The 13,761-nt window shown below is 49.9% G+C and overlaps 2 protein-coding genes across 7 annotated transcripts in view; one reads left to right on the top strand and one right to left on the bottom strand.

Annotated features, from left to right (window-relative positions):
- Positions 1-162: 162 nt before the first annotated feature.
- Positions 163-10,701, top strand: Pea15 (proliferation and apoptosis adaptor protein 15). Of its 3 annotated transcripts, none has more exons than XM_027950741.2 (5): positions 163-301; positions 3,238-3,330; positions 6,850-7,023; positions 8,377-8,532; positions 8,674-10,701. In XM_027950741.2, exons 3-5 carry the CDS (start codon positions 6,852-6,854, stop codon positions 8,736-8,738), a joined length of 393 nt encoding a protein of 130 aa, XP_027806542.1. In that variant the 5' UTR covers positions 163-301; positions 3,238-3,330; positions 6,850-6,851; the 3' UTR covers positions 8,739-10,701. The 3 variants fall into 3 exon arrangements, with proteins under 3 accessions (XP_027806542.1, XP_071474364.1, XP_071474365.1); XM_071618263.1 differs by having other exon boundaries at positions 3,217-3,330; XM_071618264.1 differs by lacking the exon at positions 3,238-3,330.
- A 359-nt stretch (positions 10,702-11,060) lies between these two features.
- The window catches only part of Dcaf8 (DDB1 and CUL4 associated factor 8), a 47,257-nt gene continuing 44,556 nt past the window's right edge, over positions 11,061-13,761 (bottom strand). For all 4 annotated transcript variants that reach the window (XM_027950734.2, XM_027950738.2, XM_027950737.2 and 1 more), the window contains one exon: positions 11,061-13,209. In XM_027950734.2, coding sequence (XP_027806535.1) covers positions 13,093-13,209 — 117 coding nt within the window. In that variant the 3' untranslated portion in view covers positions 11,061-13,092. The remainder of the gene's footprint in view (positions 13,210-13,761) is intronic.

Raw genomic sequence — 13,761 nt, 5'->3', positions numbered from 1 at the left:
GCATCCCTCCGCCCAATTCTGTCCCTCTTCCTCGGAGCCTTCCAGAACCCCAGCCCCTCGGCCCCGCGTCCCCTCCCCCCCTGCCGCTCCCCGCCCCCCGTCCCTCCCCGGCTCTGACATCACCGGCCAGCCGGGTGGGGTGAGGCGGCGCTGGGCTCGGGCTCCGGCTCCGCGGGCGGAAGAGGCGGCGGCGGCGGCAGAAGCGGCGGCGGCGGCGGGAGCCGAGGAGGAGGCTCCGGACGCTGCTCGGGAACCGGGGACCTGGGAGTGCCCGCGCCCTGAGCTCTCAGCTCCGGAGGCGGTGAGAGGGGCAGAGGGGGCATGTCGCGGGAAGGGGACAGATTTGGGGTCTGGATTTGGAGGAAGGACAACCCGGGATGCCGGGGGACACATAGGGGAGCGCCGGGACCCCGACTGGCCCTTTCGGTGTCAGGCCCGGTCTCTGCGTGCGTCCGGAGCACCGCGCTCGGGCCGGAGGCGGCGTGGTTGCGGCCGCCCCTTCCACGCCGATCGGCAGTTTGGGAGTCCGGCCGGGGCCTGGGATTAGGATGCAGCCTGCTTCCCGCCCAGCCGGCTCGGCCGGCCGCTCCCGCCCTCCCCGCTCTGGCTCCCGACTCTCCTCCGCTGGCCCTCCGCTGGCCGTCTCCAGCTCAGCCTGCCACCATGTGCCCTCACCCCAGCCCACTTGCACCTGGGAGAGAGGTGGGGCCGGGCTTAAGGAGGAAGGAGCTGGGGATGTAGGGGAATGGTGTATCTAACTAAACCCCTAATTAATTCCATATAATTGGTGTCAAAACTGACAGGGACACAAGCACACCTCTGAGAAACAACCAGCACTCACAGTGACACACACCCATGTGACTCTTACACATACTGGCTCGCACACACCAAATCACAACCTTCCCTGTGCTACACATCCAACCACCCAGAACAACCCACTGCCTCCCATGTGGAGTCTCCTGGACTATGGGGCTCCAAGACATCAGTTTAACAGGACAGCAGAGGAATGGACAGAAGGGGCCACTGTCCCCAAGACCATCCTGGTTTTCTGGGCAGCTTTAAAATCCTGGTCTCCTTTAGAACAAGGAGACAGGACATTGAAGACTAATGAGTCAGTGCTCTTAGCCCGGTAATATGGGTTCTGGTGGCCTGTCTAGCTGGGTCCAGTTAGAGCTTAGGGCACTGGGAGTGGCTAGTTTCTGGACATCAGAATGGCCAAGGAATGGAGGAGGGAGTGGAAGAAAGGGAGAGGAAGAAAAAGAATGAGTATGAGTCAGCCAAGGATGGAGCGCAAGTCAGAGGGAGACAGAATGAGAGGAATGTGTGTGAGAAGGAGACAGACGTGGAGAAAGGGACAGAGCCAGAGAGGGTCAGAGATATAGTCAGGGAATCATGGGAAGGGAGAAAGTGAGAGAGAAATGGTCAGAGGATGCAAAAGAGTGCTGGAGAGTGGACTAAAAAGAAATTAGGAAGCATGAATTGGGCATGGTGGCACACATCTGTAATCACAGCAACTGGGGAGGCTGAGGCAGGAAGACCACAAGTTGGAAGCCATCCTGGGCAACTTAGCAAGAGCCTGTCTCAAAAGAGAAAAAAACAAAACAAAAAACTGGAGATGTAGCTCAGTGGAAGAGTGCCCTTGGGTTCTAGCCCCAGTACATTAAAAAAAAAAAAAAAAAAAAAAAAAAAAAGGCCAGAAGAAATTAGGGAGGATGAAAGCAGGGAATTAGGAAGCACAGGCTGAATTTGTGTATCTTGTTTCTTGGGTTGTGTGTGTGGCCCCCAGGCTGTCAGAGCGATTAGCATTAATTGCTCTTCCCTTTGCGGTTAAACACTCCGTTGGGGAAATTGCCAAGGATGCCCTAGGCTGCCAGCTTTTCTAGGTGCCTACTTCCTCTTCATTTCTGTGACACCTGTGCCCATCATGTGCACATATGTTGTCATGCATGAAGAGGGTTACAGAGTCATACAGTGGGTCACTGTCACATAGATCCTCACCTACAATGTCAAGAAGGACAGACCCTCCAGACAGTGGGCAGGCAACCACTGCATCTTCAGGTCTCTCCCCTCAAATACTGTATCAGGGAGGCTCACCCCTTCCTCAATAGTTGCTCTGAGTATTCAGATGGGGACACTGAGTTACGGAACCCTGGACCTCACCTCTTCCTAAATAGTTGCTGTGAGTATTCAGTATTCAGTCACTGGCCCTTGAAGTTCATGGCTACTACTAGATGGGATGGGTGAATAGGCAAAGCTAGAAGGGATGAATGTCCATTGAAAGGGAAGGAGGAAAAGACATCAAAAGACTAGGGAGAGAGGAAATAGAGATGGGAGAGAGACAGAAATAGGAGCAGGCAGTGCCCCAGTCAGATCTTGGGTCTGGTTCTTGTATTAGACTAAGGGCTGAAGGCTTTGTCTCTGTCCCCATACCCAGAGGTTTTTCTTCTTGGCCTGAACATTTTGGGGTCCAGGTGTCCTGCCTCCCCTTACTCCCTGAGTGACCCTGAAACCTCAGAATCCTCTTTTTCCTTTGATACATGACTGAAGATGATCCTCCCACCCCTTCCCCCTAAAGAAAACCGGATAGAAATTTGGGGAGGAAGCCAAGTATGATATTAAAGGAAATAAACTTAGGACTGCTTGAATTTGGTTCCCAGATATAATTTAAAATAGGACAGCTAGAACCACACTCTCTCCCTTCCTACCCGCTACCTCTTCTCCATTACTTCCTCCAACTTCAGGTAACAAGACCTACAGACTTGATTGCCTAGGAGTCCCCTCCTTCCCATTATAGGTTCTTGCAGCTGTGCAGGATGACCCCTCCCCCCAGCCTGAGGCAGCTGCAGCAGATGTGGAAGAGGGAGGGCACTCCTAGCTCCTAATCCTTGGTTTCTCTTGAGATTCTTAAAAATTTACTGAGCTAGGCGAGCCAGGCTTGGTGGTCATGCCTGTAATCCCAGAGACTCCAGAGAACTGCAACTTAGAGAGGCCCTAAGCAATTTAGGATGAACCTGTCTCAAAAAAAAAAAAAAAAAGAAAAAGAAAAAAAGAACTGGGGTTGTCGATCAGGGGTTAAGTGCCGTGGGTTCAATCTCTGGTACTAAAAAAAAAAAAAAAAAAATTACTGGAACCAAATTCTAGGGAGAGGGGATACTCTACCATTAATTAATAGCAAAATGCACAAAAATTCTTTTGGTGCTGCCACTTCCTTCATAGATGGTTGTCCCATTTTGCCAGGCTTTTCAAAGCAGACCCAGGGCCTGCCTCCTCCTCCCCCAGTGCCTACTGAAGGAGCACCACCTGCCACCATCCCAACTCCTGCCCTAAAAGGTCAGTATATAACAATGCTTACCTCCTGCCTCTTTCTGTTTCTCAGCATCATCTTTGTCAGTTGGTTCTACCTTTGTCAGGGCTCCACCTGGAGCTAGTTTAGGAGAGGGAGGAAGGAAGGAAGGTATGAGGAAGCGGTGAGCTGCACACAGAATGAGCTGGGAGGGAAGGGGACCGACTTCCTGGCAGCCTCAGCTCCGGTTCCCAGTTCCTGCGCTGGTATCCTGTCCTCAGAATGGCCTCCGCCCAGGCTGCCTGGTGTTCCCTGGGCAGCCCTCTACACTGCCCCAGAGATCAGAAGGATTTTTCAGAGCAAGGAGGACAGAAAACTTCTCCGTGGGCCCTAAGTAGTTCTAAATCTCTGACGAGGAAAGAGTCATGGAGGATGAAGGAGCCAGGCTCTGCCAAGTCCCACCACCGCCAGACCCGCCAGGGACAGTAGTTGATCAGTGAGTCTTGAGACCCATATAAGGGAGATTCCATCTTCCCACCACCCCCAAATACCTCCCCCCAATCTATTCTGCCCTTGCCTCTGCTGCCACACCTGGGCACGGGCAAATGGGATCTAGAAAGGCAGGTAACCATGGCCTTTCCTTACTCCCTTAGGGGGCCCTATTCCTATCCTGTTGTCCCTTACTGCCCACTCTTCACTCTCCTTCCATCCAGTGGTATCATTGTCCTGATGATTCGGGGGGCAGGGGCATCTCCCAGAACCAAGGTTGCTGTGCTAACAGCTGAGCTGAGGCTGCAGCCTTGTGGACTCTGAGCTCCATCCCCCCACTTTCCCCTAGGATTCCTCATTTGCAGCCTCAGTCTCTCCCTTTCCCGTCTCCTGCTCTCTTCCTCCGTTCTGTAGGCTCCCCTCACCCTCTGGATGGGAGCCTGTGGTTATGTACTTTCTTACACACACTCAGCTGGTTCAGACACATACAAACACACATCCCACACACACTCACAGCCAGTTACGAGAACATCCAAACACACCCACTGCCTCCTCCACACACCTGTACACACACCCAGAGATCAGCATCCACACATACATAGAATCTGGCACATACACGTCACCCCCTTAGCCACTTTACATTCCCACCCCCATTCCTCTTAGGGGCCTTGTATCTGTTTCACTCTTCGAAAGCTCCTACCCACTGCCCCCAGCCTTGTGGGTGGGTGTGTCACACACACTAATCCCGTTTCACCCACCTCCTTATAGATCTGTGTTTTAGATTGAGCCCTAAATCTCAATTCTTCCCGAGATATTCTCTCTCTCTCTCTCTCTCTCTCTCTCTCTCTCTCTCACACACACACACACACACACACACACACACACGCTCGCACTCATTCCTCCCACAGGATCTACCATATTTACAAACTCTTTTTCCATGTGAAACCAAGCCTGTTTTGACCCTAATACTGCCCCCTTTCCTAGCTGAAGCTGAGGGTTTGGTGGCAGGGTCTCATCCACTGGGGCAGGTTCTTGTCTCTTTCTCATGCTGCGCTTTCCCAACCAGCATGCCCCATCCCCCAGTCCCTATCCTTATCTCCAGACCCCCTCCCCACCATAACCCTCCCATCTCCACCCTTTTCTGCCCTGGGATTATCAGTGGAGGCGGGGCTGGGCTCCAGAGCCTGCTGCTGTGACCTAGATTTCAAGGCTGGGATGGTTCCTGGTGCTGACAGTCGGAGAGCATTGTTCCTGGTCCAGCCTGGCAGGGCCACCGCTGGGCCCTTCTGTCTGGTTGCACCTGGGTGTGCAAGTGAGAGTGTCTATGAGTGACTGTTTCTTGTGGGGGTCGTGCTGGCCCTGCTGTCTGGCTCATTGTCTGTTTGTGTCACGGTGCCTGCCACCAAGGGAGGCTTGTTATTCTGGTCCAAGAAGGGGGCTGGGTGTGGGGACTTCTAGGTCCACACCTCTTATTGTGTGATGGCCATGCCTCTCTGCCTCAGTTCCCCTACAATAGAGCCTAGAAGTAAGGAAAATAGGAGTGTATCAGTCAGCCTGAACCCTTTGAACTGCCAAATTCCCAGTCCAATGTTGGGGTGCTTCATGGCATCCTCGGTCAGGGACAAGGTCATCTAGCTTTTTGCTACCCTTTGTTCTAGCCACAGAGGGTTATGACATGCTTTTTTTTTTTTCTTTTTCTTTGATACTGTGGATTGAACCCAGGGATGTTCTACCACTGAGCCACATTCCCAGTCCTTTTTGATACAGGCTTTCCCTAAGTTGCCCAGACTAGCCTCAAACTTGCAATATTCCTGCCTCAGCCTCTTGAGTTGCTGGGATTATGGGTGTGGGCCACTGCACCAAGCTATGATTTCTTTTCCTTTTTTTTTTTTTTTTTTTTTGCTTTACCCTTCTGATTTTAAGAGATATACTCATTGTAGGAAATAAGTGCCTGTTTTGAGCTCACTACTAGTGTTTCACATTTTATCAAATCCAGCAAGTTCATTCTAAGGTTCATCCTTCTTTCTTCCTGTCTTAGCTACAGTTCCTATTTTAGGGGAGGGAGGCCTTGAATGTTCTTCACCTTCTTACCTAAGGAACATGAATGAAGGCCTAGATGATATGTGGTCTTGCCCAGCACCCTGCGGGAGGCCACGCTAAAGGCAGTGCCAGCAGGATGTTGATGCAGGAAGGGGTGGCAGCCCCCTTCCTGCCAGACTCTCCCGAAGCTGCATCTTGGTGCCCTTCCCCCCACCACCCAGCAAGCCTGGGAACTGGGCAGGGGGCCAGAGCCAGCCGCTTGGTATTCTTGGGCGCGGGGGCTGCAAGCACAGCACAAAGGCTGGGAGACAAGGCTGAGTGGGGGCCCCTGTGATGATGAAGGGAGAAAATGGGCAAAGTGGGGATAGCCCATTGCTTCCCCTTACCCCAGGCTCTGATGGCTTAATATGAGGCTATGCATGGAGGGGCCAGGGAACCATCAGACCAAGCAACTAGGCATCCTTCCAAAGTGAGTCATTAGTGGGGTGGTGGGCAGTTGAAGTGAGGACCCTTTTGCTTCTGGGGAAGAATGGAAGCTAACATTTCAACCAACCCCCCGCCCCCCAGTTCTTTTACAGTTTCTTCTTCCACAGCAAGCCTCTCCCTGATGTTGTTTTGAGGTTGTTTTTTTTTTTCTTGACAGGGGGAGGGGTTGGAAGTGGGTGGGGCATTTCTGGGGGGGGACTCTGAAACAGCGGGTGAGAAAGTCGGGAGCAGGTTGCCATGGTAACCGCCTCCTCAGTCAGGGGAGCTGTTGCCAGGGTTACTGTTAGAGGGGGGGGAAAGAAGAAAAAGACAGTGGAGGGGGGAAGTATGACTTATCACTCTAGGCTCCAGCACTGCTCCTGTCTTAAGTGTTTTCCTGTCTGTCCCCAATGCTTCTCCTAGGTCTTCATTTTCTTCCTCTGGCTCTGCCCACCCGTGTTCTAGACACATGCCTGGCAGGGCAGTGAGGGGGTGTGGATAGTGCCAGTATGTGAATCAGACTCAGTACACCAAGTCCAGAATCCTTTCCCTTTGTTGCCTCCCCACCCCAGTCATGGCCGAATACGGGACCCTCCTCCAGGACCTGACTAACAACATCACCCTTGAAGATCTGGAACAGCTGAAGTCAGCCTGCAAGGAGGACATCCCCAGTGAGAAGAGCGAGGAGATCACCACAGGCAGTGCCTGGTTTAGCTTCCTGGAGAGCCACAACAAGCTGGACAAAGGTGCGGGATGGGGCTCAGTCCACTTGGTAGAGAGATGAGCACAGAGCTCCCACACATGCGTGTACCTCTCAACAAGGCAGGCGAGAGAACGGAAGGGGCAGGAGGCCTTGGACAGTTTTCATTGTGCCCCTTGGCAGTAAAAGCATTATTCAGATACTCCTGTGCTATTATTACATATATAGAGAACATAAAAGCAATTTAAAAGTGGCAGCATTTAAAATAAAACAAGTTCTAACTTTCTTTTATCTGCTTTTAGAGACTCCTGCTCTAGAGGGACTGGGGATTATAGATTGGAGTGATCCCGTGCAGCTGGGGGCTTTCAGGAGGACTTGGGAGTTTAAGATGGCCTTGAAAGGAAAGTGGGAATCCAGAGGGCCTGGTAGGCAGAGTGACAGACACAGAGGTGGGAGTTTCTGGTGTGTGTGGAAAAGCAAAGTCCTGCTTAGCTTGACTGGGACATTCTATATATTTAGAAGTAGCTGTGAAGGAATGAAGGTAAGTCAAAACTCTGTTGTGGAGAGCCTTGAGTGATAGACATTTGAGAGAAAAGTGAGGTGAGTGATCTCAGACCTCTTCAGAAATATTATTCGGACTGAATTAAATGTGGGAGCAGGGAGGGGAGCTGAAGGACATACTAAGGTTAGGAGCCAGAGGTCTGAGGTCATCAGTAATATCTTGGAGCTGGCTGAAAACCAGGGTGATCATTCTTTTGGTTATATCCACATCTTTCATTTAGAGTGACTTTTCTTACTAGGCCCAGAACTACTCTTGGATCTCACCATTCCTACCCCTGTGTGCTATTGGGAAATTCTTCCTGATGGTTGGATGAAAGTGGAAAAAGGTTAGGGAGGGTGGGGTATTTGGAAGACAGTTTTTCTATTGTCCTTTCCCTAACCCTGTCAGGGACTTGCTATCGAATCCAAAGCCCTCTCTTTTTTTGGTGGTGGTACTGGGTTTTGAATCCAAAGGCGCTCTACCACTGAGCTACATCCCCAGCCCTTTTTCTTTCTTGTGTTGATATAGGATCTAAGTTGCGCAGAGTGGTCTCAAATTTACCATCTCATCTGCCTCAGCTTCCTGCGTTACTGGGATTACATGTGCCACCATGCCTGGCTCAAAGCCCTCATGCTAATTCTACAACCTAGAAACTTCACTGACCAACTCCCTGCCCTTCCCGGAAACAGTCTTGTACCATTGTGTGGGTGCTTTAGCTTTCTTTTCCTGGCTTAGTAGCCAGCCCTTCTTCCAGTGTGGCCCTCTGAGAGCCAATGTTGTAGTAGTTCCAGAACACTGTCAGAGAGGCAAGGGGACTGCTACTGTCCAGCTCTGACCTAGTCTCCTGCCTTCCTCCAGACAACCTCTCCTATATTGAACACATTTTTGAGATCTCCCGCCGTCCAGACCTACTCACTATGGTGGTTGACTACAGAACTCGTGTGCTGAAGATCTCTGAGGAGGATGAGCTGGACACCAAGCTAACCCGCATTCCCAGCGCCAAGAAGTACAAAGGTAAGAGTTCATGTCTTTGGCATACCCCTTCCGTTATCCCTGGAATAAGTGCATTTGGGGAGCATGCATGTTGGTATTCAGTGGGTTTATCTGACACCTCCCACAGCTTTCATCCCTGGACACATCCCTTTTTGCCCCTAGACATTATTCGGCAGCCCTCTGAGGAAGAGATCATCAAACTGGCTCCCCCACCGAAGAAGGCCTGAGCAAGGGGGAGGAAGAAGAGGAAGGTTGGACCTTCATCAGATCACTCCCTTCCCCAGCCTCCAAGGGAGGGGGCAAGGGCAGCACTCCCATGCACCCACTTACTAACCTGGTCCTAACTCCCTTACTGTGCGCGTGTGTGTGCGTGTGCGCACGCTCTGGCTGTCTGTCTATATGTCTAGCTCATCTAGTTCCTCCTCCTTGTGAGGGGGTGGGGGTCAGGATGGGGGGCTTAGTTTCCCCACTCTAAGGGGGAGGTGGGGGCTGTTTCTATGCAAATAGAAATTGGCACATTCCTACTTCCCTTTCTTCCACTTTTCCTGGCCACATCTTAAAAATGTGGAAGCAGAAAGGACCTGCATTTTCCTACATTGAGGAGCTGAGATGGTGAGGTATGGGAATGGTGGGTAGATCTAAGGAAAAGCAGGGAAGGAAAGGAGGGAGGACGAAGAGGCCAGTCTCCACCTGAAAGGGGCAAAGAAAAGCTAGAGTTCAGTGTTTGTATCCTGATGCTGGACTAGCTAAAAAGTTCCATTTCCTGCTGTTCCTCAGGCTGGAGAGCCTAGGTACCAGCAGGTCCCTTTTTTATGCTCCTCTCATGGGCCTACGATGGGTATAAGCCAGGGATCTAATGGAAGAAGACCACTGTATCCTTTCCTGGTCCCTAAGAGCAAATCCTATGGAGCAGCCAGCATTCAGTGTCCACCCCCACCCCCCACCTTTTTGCTCTGGAAAGACTAGGCTGGGAACATGCACCACTGAGCCTGAAATGGGGACATAGAGGGATGGGCCCCTTTGTCACTCCTTTATTCCTATTCAGACTGTTGCACACACTGACCCCAAACTTACGTTGAGAAATGAGATCCTTAGATTTTAATTTCAACCTGCCCCCGCTACAGGGTCCCAATGTGGATATTGCAGGCAACTACCCTCTCTCTACTCAGTCTACAACACCCCAAGCCAGAAAGAAGTGTTTTCCTTTGCACTGATCCCCATGCCAATTCAGTCTTCGGAGGGGACTTGGTAACCCTTCTCACTGACACCCCGGCCCCCTTGGGCTTGTGGACGCCTCCTAGCCAAATAACTAGAGTACAGTGAGTGACCCCAGCCTCTTGCCTGTCCCAACATGCCCTTCCCACCCTGACCGTGCTAACTGTGTGTACATATATATTCTACATATATGTATATTAAACCCGCACTGCCATGTCTGCCCTTTTTTGTGGTGTCTAGCATTAACTTATTGTCTAGGCCAGAGTGGGGGTGGCAAGGGAGTGCCACAATGACAGGAGTGGCAGAGGCAAATTGCTACATATTCCAAACAGAAAAGCTTTTTATATTAAAAAAAAAAAAAAAAAAGCAAACCAAAAAAAATAGATTCACATGCAAACTGAGACTATTTAGAGAAAGTTGGAAGTTAGCAGCTTTTAGGATGTGGGAGCAAAACTTCAGTGGGAGCAGCGGGCTGGCTGTTGGAAGAGGGAAGAAGTCAGACTGGTCAGAGTGCACCCTCGACTCCTAGCTGAGCCCAGTCTGTGTGTCCCCTCTGGCTACTGTTGCAGACACCTGCCTTAACATATACATCTCGAGTACTCCACGGTTTTGCCTTAAAGGACCTTCCCAACTCTCCCCAGCCCTGTCTGGCTTCTCCCTTAGGGAGAGATACTTGTAGAACTGGAATTAGGGAAATGAGCATGAACGGTCCTTTTATTTGGAATGTTATGTGAGTGAGAGGGAGGGAGAAAATGAGAATAAAGAGCTTTCCTTATGGAATAAACAGGAAAAGAAAAGACGGGGTTATTTCGGCAGAGTCCAGTAGTTTCTCTGTAAGGCAAAATAATCTAAAAAGACTAACTTGCCCTCCCACCCTTTGTCCTGCTGTAAGGCTGCCCCTATCTTGTGCTCCTCCATCTGCAGTGTGCACGGCCTTGTTCTAACCCTGGAATAAAGGTGACTGATTGTACTGTACTGGATTCCAGAATTTCTGAGTGACCAGGATTTTGGAGCCTCTGTATGACTGGGAAGGGAGGGGGAGCAATATTTACCCCTACATTCTTTATTGTAGCCTGGTATAGGGACCCAGAAAACACCCCAAATAGGATCCTCCCCTCCTCATCCCTATCTGCAAAGGACCACTGAGCTAAATGGGGCCTATTTCATTTAAACCGTCTCCAACTGGAGCCTGAGCAAGAGAACTAGGTATATTCCAGACTGGACTTCCTAAAATCTTAACATGAACAGAGGAAGTGGGCAAGACTAAGCACCTACAATGGAAGGAACAAAAGCAGTCTATAATGAATGAATGGGCCACATATCACACACAGCAGCAGAGTGTGGGGGAAAGCTTTACTGAGAAAATACAACAAATTCCAGAGTGCATGGTTTTAAGTCCCACCGTATCACTCCACTAGCAATATGGAGACAAACCACTTGAGTCACTACACATTCCCTACCTCAGGAAGAAAGTGCAATAGCTAACATCGAGTCTGAGAGCTGCTAGGAAAAGGGGCAGGAGGAAGGAATGTCTGGCACTACCATCCTCTCACTTTTTCCCCCTCTTCTTCACGGCCTGGTTTAGTAGAATCCAACTGTTCCAGGATGCAGAATTCCTAACTGGATCTTGTGGAAATTGGGGGCAGAGAAATAGCAGCAAAAGCAGTTAAGGGCAAGAATTCAAATAGGATTTTCATACTCAGTGACAAGTGATAAGAGAGGTGTCCAAACCCTAGCCACCAGAATCCTGTTTTCTTTCTTTTTCTGGGTACTTTGAATTGAACCTGGAGTGCTTTAGTACTGAGCTACATCCCAAATCTATATATTTTTTTTTCCTTTTGAGACAGTGTCTCGATAAATTACTGAGGCTGGCTTTGAATTTAAAATCCTCCTGCCTCAGTCTCCTGAATCACTGGGATTATATAGGTATGCACCACTGTGCCTGGTTAGATCACTGTCTTTCTTGTCCCTCAATCCCAAGATACCAAGAGGTGGACAAAATTTACATAAAATCAAACCCAAGAAATTTGCCCTTTACTATTTTCATTAGGAAGGGCTGATATGGAGCCGGACTGCTTAAAGAATCATAGCTAAGAGAATGTGTGTATCTTCTGTCATACACAAGATCGGGAGAGAGTAGGCAGTGGGTGGCAGCGCCCTTTCTAATGTCACAGGTCTGTTATGTTTTAAAAATAGGCCGGCCTCTGATTTGAACACCCATCCTGGGAGCTCCCATGAGACTTAAGGAGAGTTAGGGGATCTGAGGCAGAGTTTAGAGAAAATGTTTTTCCAACCCCTATATCCAGGCAGAAAAGGGCAGAACTGAGGATCCTTCCATTATTGAGCCTCCTAAAAACCTAAGAGTAAGCCCCAGGCTTTAATGGCCATATATAAAGGGCACGTTAACCATGGGTGTCATTTTGACATCATTACTCTTGCTCATTCTTCCTTTAAGTCCCTTTATTGCATTCATAGAGAATATATAGGTATTTAAACTTTGACAATAATTTTAACTTGATACATCCAAGTTTGACTTGCTTTTTAATATATTTATAGATATAAAATTAGGCCTCTAATAGTGATAGGGACAGGGAGATTGCTGCCACCAAACAATTCTTAAAAAAAAAAAAAAAATAACAGAAGAGGTAATATCCTTCCTATTCTTCTTCCACCTCTGCCCCTCCTCCCACCTCTCTCCAATCTCCTTCACCAGACCTATTTAGGGGGTGATGGGATGAAGAGGAGAGAGTGAAGGATACATAATCAAGTGCAAAACACTGTGATGAGTACAGAGAATGAATGAGGTGGAAAGTGAGAAGTGTGGGATGGTTAAGGGCTCTAAGGACTTCCCAGAAAAACAGGATCCTGGGATAGATTTGCTCAGGGGGAAAACAATGAAACTGTCATAGAATTTAAAAAACAAAGGGAAAAAAAGGTCAAAAACCTAAACCAAAGAGCGAGTGGCACTCCTACCCTCCACTCTGGCCCCTTGGTACTGAACAGCCAGTTGTTGCCCTCACCCCACCCCCACAAAGGAAACAAGGGAGATTAAAAGAAGCCCCATTGCCTATCCTAAACCAGTTAACAAAACAGGCTCCCCACCACCCCCAAAAAAAAGCTTCAGGGAGAGGCCATTTCTGCTGAGTCCTTTGTGCCTCCCCACAGAACCCATTCCAGGGCTCAACTCCCACTCCTAGGTGCTGTCTGCTGGTTCAATCCCCGTCTGGTCTGTCCTTCTCTTGGGATATCTTCTAAACAAAAAGTCCAAAGTGCGTTTCTGCTGAATTTAAGGGCCTGGGTCAGGAAAGCAGTGCCCAGGCAGGATCGGGTTGGCAGCCCCAGCCCGCCCCTCTTAGGCATGAGGCCTCAGGATGGCATGCATTGCACCCGGTCGGGGCCCTCCTCCTCGTCCGATGTATCTGAGGAGCTGGGAGACTCGTCAGAGTCCGCGTCTGTGGCCCCAACCCCAGGTTCTCGCCAGCGCTGTGGAATGGGAAAGCCTTGTTAGTATTTTTCCTGATCAAGAACAAGACTGTAAGGTCTTAGCTAGGCCAGGGATCAGCAGTGTTTTCTTAAAGGGCCAAAGAGTAGATATTTCAGACTTGTGGGCCACATGGTCTCTGTCGAAGCTATTCAACTCTGCCACTGTACCATGAAAGCAGTCATAGACAATATGAAGAATGGATGTGGCTGTGTTTCCAATAAAGTTTTATTTACAAAAACTGGCAGTAGGCCAACTGCCAGTTTGCTGACCCCTGCCTCGTCAAGCATGACAGTAAATACAAAAAAGTACCCTAAGACATTTCTTCTCCACTCCCTTCCCACCCTCTTACCATTGCCCTTATGAAGATAGCACTCTGCATGTATGGTGACAGAAGATAAGAGCAGACACCAACCTTTCCTCTGGGGGCTCTGAAGGGAACAGGGGACCAATGGATGGGAAACCCAACCAAGATCACTTGACTCCTCCTTAATTTAGTGAGGAGGTGTGCACTGGAACTTTGTAGCCCTCTTAAGAGGGTCACTGCCCTTGGG

Source organism: Marmota flaviventris, chromosome 10 (assembly GCF_047511675.1).
Source record: "Marmota flaviventris isolate mMarFla1 chromosome 10, mMarFla1.hap1, whole genome shotgun sequence".
Taxonomy (NCBI): domain Eukaryota; kingdom Metazoa; phylum Chordata; class Mammalia; order Rodentia; family Sciuridae; genus Marmota; species Marmota flaviventris.
This window is presented reverse-complemented; position numbering and strand designations above follow the sequence as displayed.